The sequence below is a fragment of the Poecilia reticulata genome, linkage group LG2 (genome assembly GCF_000633615.1).
Source record: "Poecilia reticulata strain Guanapo linkage group LG2, Guppy_female_1.0+MT, whole genome shotgun sequence".
Lineage (NCBI taxonomy): Eukaryota > Metazoa > Chordata > Actinopteri > Cyprinodontiformes > Poeciliidae > Poecilia > Poecilia reticulata.
This window is the reverse complement of record NC_024332.1, coordinates 24,435,524-24,440,125: the sequence shown is the minus strand read 5'-3', so window position 1 is coordinate 24,440,125 and position 4,602 is coordinate 24,435,524. Positions and strand designations below refer to the sequence as shown.

The following is a 4,602-nucleotide window of genomic DNA, read 5'->3' as shown; positions in this document are numbered from 1 at the left end:
AATGGTTATATGCCAGACATGGAAAACTGGGATGCACTTCATGCCATGATGTTGAGGATTTAGGTCTCATGGCATCTCAAGGTGTCAACATTGCAGCCAGTGGGCTGAGGGAGGAAATACAACTGTATTCAGTAACAATGCAAGAGCTACCAGCTTTTATCGCTTCGCAAAGAAATTTATCAGCACAGAAACTCCAAAGCACACAAATATATATATAAAAATATATATATTCTGTCATAGTACCCCCCAGAATTTAAAACTACTTTCACCTCTGGTCAAAACAGCAAATTATTGTGAGGAGTCAACAACCCCTTAACCTCAAAACATTTACATGCAAGTCAATGAAACGTTTGACCCAAGTCAAACAGTCTGAAGGGAAGTTACACCAAATATTAAAGAAATGTAAAAAAAAAAAAACAATCTCAATTTTTTGAGATTCAAAATCTCAACAGTAAAATAAAATAGTAATAATAATAATGAAGACATTCTTTCTCTCGTTATTTTTGGAGTAGCTGCATTTCCATTGACTGTATAATTGTGCAAATTGATATTTCAAAAATAAATTTGCTTAATGGAAACGGCAACTTAAAAAAAAAAAAAGCTCAGTTTTTGATAAAAAGTTTTGCCGCTCCGGGATGAGTTGGTTTTTTTGGCCGTATGGAAATCGGCCTGCAGCAGAAACCCTTTTTCTGCATCGCATGAGTCACATGACCAACAACAGGATGTTGCCACTGGCTAACCACCAGAGACGGCGACAGGAAGTAGCTAGAGGATCATGGTGTGGCGTGGTTTTTAATGATTTATCACGTCAATGATAATGACGTATCATTTTTAATGGGAACATCACAATTGTGTGGGGTTTTTTTTACGTTAGTGAATAATCGACTAAGTTTATACTTATTGGTAATGGAAACACAACAACTTTAGTCTGATTTAGACTAAAACAGAGAGACCAAATCAAAATATGCAGTTTATGAAAGTATTTGTTTTTAACTGTACAATCATACCAAGAAGGGAATCAGTTATTCTGAAACAACATTAACTTCTCAATGTGGGAATTTTCACAATTATGCTAAGAGCTAATGTCATGTGGTTAACCTGTTCTCCTCTGCTGGCCACTCCGCTCTGACCGACTGCGGCTGAAATCCTGGTCAAACTGAGGCCAGTGGCAGGAAGCACACATGGTGACAAGATCACTTTTTAGTGGTTTGTCTAAGAAAGGATTAAAAATAGACGATGAACATTACCCATTTTAACACGAGGCTTCATTAGCTCGATTCAAGAACACATAATATTAGTAATATTCTAATAAGGAAAACTGTTCAAGTTCCATCCTGGTAAATAAACGTAAATACTGGATTGACTAAACGTAATTCCTGAAAGAATTTAGGCTGTGAAATAAAAGTGTTTGAACACGGTTATTTCACAAACAAACTGCAGACGGGTCGGCTGGTCTCGGTCTCATTTTCAGTGTAAACTTCAAACCCTGCTGCTGGACACTCAGCTGAGCAAAGAAAACGGTGGACGGAAAACAGGGTCAGCCGGAAAGGAAGGCGAAGACATGTTTACGTAAGGTCTGCTCTACTCCTGAAGTACGGTCTGTGAGGAGGTGATGCATCGGTGGGTCAGCAGTCAGCAGCTGCCTCTGTCCACATCTGAGTCACAGAGAGCAGCAGAGAGCAGCTGGCTGGCTGTTCACAGCACTGAGGGGATTAAAGGGGCAGTATTGTATGTTTTCCAGGCATTTAGTGCTGCCCTGTAGCACAATCAAGCTACTATTTTAACTTCAGATGTTATAAAAATGATGTATACGTCAAATATGATTTAAACAAAATTTGGCTTTGTAATTTAATGGCTTGAAATTGGGTCTCTGTCTCTTTAAAAACTCCTGCTCTTTCTGAAACTTCAGGAAGTCATCCCAACATGGCTCCTCTATTAACCCTTTAACAACGTTTTACCAGCGTTGCTCTGAGAAGCAGCTCCTATGAGCTCTGCTGATGCTCAGCTCCACCAGGTGTTTGCTAATTGCTGCTGGCTAGTCTGAAGGAGCTGAGTGGGGGAGTTATAGAGGAAGGGTTGCTCACAAGCTTGGAAACTGCAGCTCAGATGAAAATCTGTCTCGAAGGCGGGGCTAGGTCCACCCAGACGATTTTCACAGCTCAATGGTTGCATGGGAGATTAAAGGATTTTTCAAACACGCCTTAATACATGAAAGAATCAAGTCAACACTCTAAATATGTTTTTGATGAGGGACTAACATTATAACATGAAGTAAAGCTATAAAAAAAGCACATTTTAGATAATACTGCCCCTTTAACGAGATGCCAGATCCTCTCTGACGGCCCAACCCAGACTGCTGGGAACCCAGTTAAAATAACAAGACAATTTTATTGTTACTTTTGTTTTTATGATGATAAGGCTGCAGCACAGCAAACACAGATTTGTCCATGAATTATGTGATTATTTGGCAGAGGTAGCACATTAAGAGAAAGACCAACAAATGTAAATTCAGTAGATATGCAGTCGTCCTGTTAAAACGGCTTCAGACGGGTCAAGGATAAAGTTGTGGAGAAGTTAAGCAGAGTCAACTTAAACAGAGTTAAATAATTTGAAACTATGAACATCTAAACTTCATTATTTGTAAAAGATTAAGAGTAGGATATAAATGCAACCTTACCAAGACATGTTAACCGTTTACCTACAGCTAAGGAAGGTATCGCTACCTGAAACATGAAATCACAAAAACTTGTCATATTTTCATAACAACAGCAGATCTTGACTTCTAGCTATTGATTTGTTCCATTTTATTCATTCACTCCATAATTACATACTTTTTGAGTTCATAGGTATGTTTAAAATGTACATGTATAAAGTTGAATTTGGAGAGAAAAAAAAAAAACAAAAACTGAATTTGGAAAATAATAAAACAGATTTCATGAGGCCTTAAAGGAAATCCTATTTAAAGTCTGACACAAGCTGCGCAAAATATCCTTTTATAATAAATATCCCACTTAGTCTATCGTATGAAATACTGTTATTTAAATATAAAAACAGTTTGATAAAAAGAAAGACTGCGAGCAAGCATGAGGATAACCAAATGCTGCAACCAACTGCCAGGGTTTGTGTTGTTTTACTTATCTATAACTTGGTAAGAAATCCTCTACAAGTGAGAAGAGTTCACCACGACGACCACTGATGTAAAACCTGCAGATAAATGAGGATTTTAATGGGACTTGACTTGACAGTAAATGTTTTCAACAGAAGAGCAAAGATTTTCCAACACGGTGAGACAGAAGAGCGGAGTGACTCGCCTCGTTGTCAGCGCGTCAAATCACCGAGATCGAAAACTCCTCAACGGCCGAACGACTGTGAGATGAAACGTGTTTGATTATACCGTGTTTGTGCGGAAAACGCGGACCGACAGTGACGGACGGCGACGAGGCCTGACAGGCAGCAGGCTGCGCTCAGACATGCACACGCTGGCTGCCTGTGGGAATCAGGTCTGGTTCATTTACGACACGAATCAAACTGCTGTCGGTTCGGTTCCCATGATCTCATCCTGGGTTTGAGGTGCTGCAGTCAGACGCAGCCGGTGAAACTATCTCTCAGGGTTTTACTGCAYAGAACCGGTCGACAAAAAACAAAACAAAACAAACAAAAAAATCTACTTGAAAATAAAATCTACGACGGAAAAGTGTGGATAGTTGCAGGTTCACTGCAAAAACACAAAATTTTACCAAGCATTTTTGCTGTTTTCTAGAGCAAAACTCTTAAAAACCAATTTACATAAAACTATTCAGCAAGATATATTAACTTGTTTAAGTCAATAATTTTTTTATATTGTTAAAAAAATTTACTAGTTCCACTGCAGATTATTTCCCTTAACATATTTTTTCTGTGCTTTAAAACTGCAGCATTTAACTTTTCTATATTTATATATAATAAAAAAACTGAGTGTTGTCATTGTCTTAAAGAGAGCAGACGTCATGAATAAATGTGATAATAATACAGCATTTTAATTCCACAGTAGAGAAAGTCGTATAGCTTCAGCAAGTAGGTACAGCAAAAAAATATCAGTATTGGTATCGGTTATCGGCCAAATGAGTTTTAGCATATCGGCATATCAGATATCAACCAAAAATCCAATACGGTGCATCCCTGTTTTTTTCTTGTTTTTTTATCATTATGTTAACAAATACTGTGCATATGACAATAAAAGCAGTGAATCTCAAATAACACTAAACAAGAATCAATAGCAGAAAACAATCTATGAATTTACTGTGATTATTATTCACAGTAAAATAATCTGTGAATAAAAATCAAGCTTCTTTTGGTGCTAAATGTGTGAGAGGCTGTTGTAATCGCGAGCAGCTAAAGGTTTAAATAAAGTGTCTTGACGGATCCCAGCCTCTCAAACGTCCTTTGATCAGAGGCTCTGAGGTCATGACCTCTACGGCAGCTGCAGCTGTTCGTCAGTCATCACGATGTAGAGGGAGTCGAGCCAGATGTGAGCCACCGCAGAGGGAACAGAGTGTGTGAATGCTTATATATTTGGTGATGATGATGTCACGCTGTGTGTGTGTGTGTGTGTGTGTGTGTGTG

At 38.4% G+C, this 4,602-nt stretch overlaps 1 protein-coding gene across 1 annotated transcript in view; it reads right to left on the bottom strand.

Annotated features, from left to right (window-relative positions):
- Positions 1 to 4,602, bottom strand: part of caska (calcium/calmodulin-dependent serine protein kinase a) — a 145,991-nt gene that overhangs the window by 33,544 nt on the left and 107,845 nt on the right. Inside the window, exon 12 of the mRNA XM_017309183.1 lies at positions 1,443 to 1,504. Within this exon, the coding sequence (XP_017164672.1) occupies positions 1,443 to 1,504 (62 nt within the window). The remainder of the gene's footprint in view (positions 1 to 1,442; positions 1,505 to 4,602) is intronic.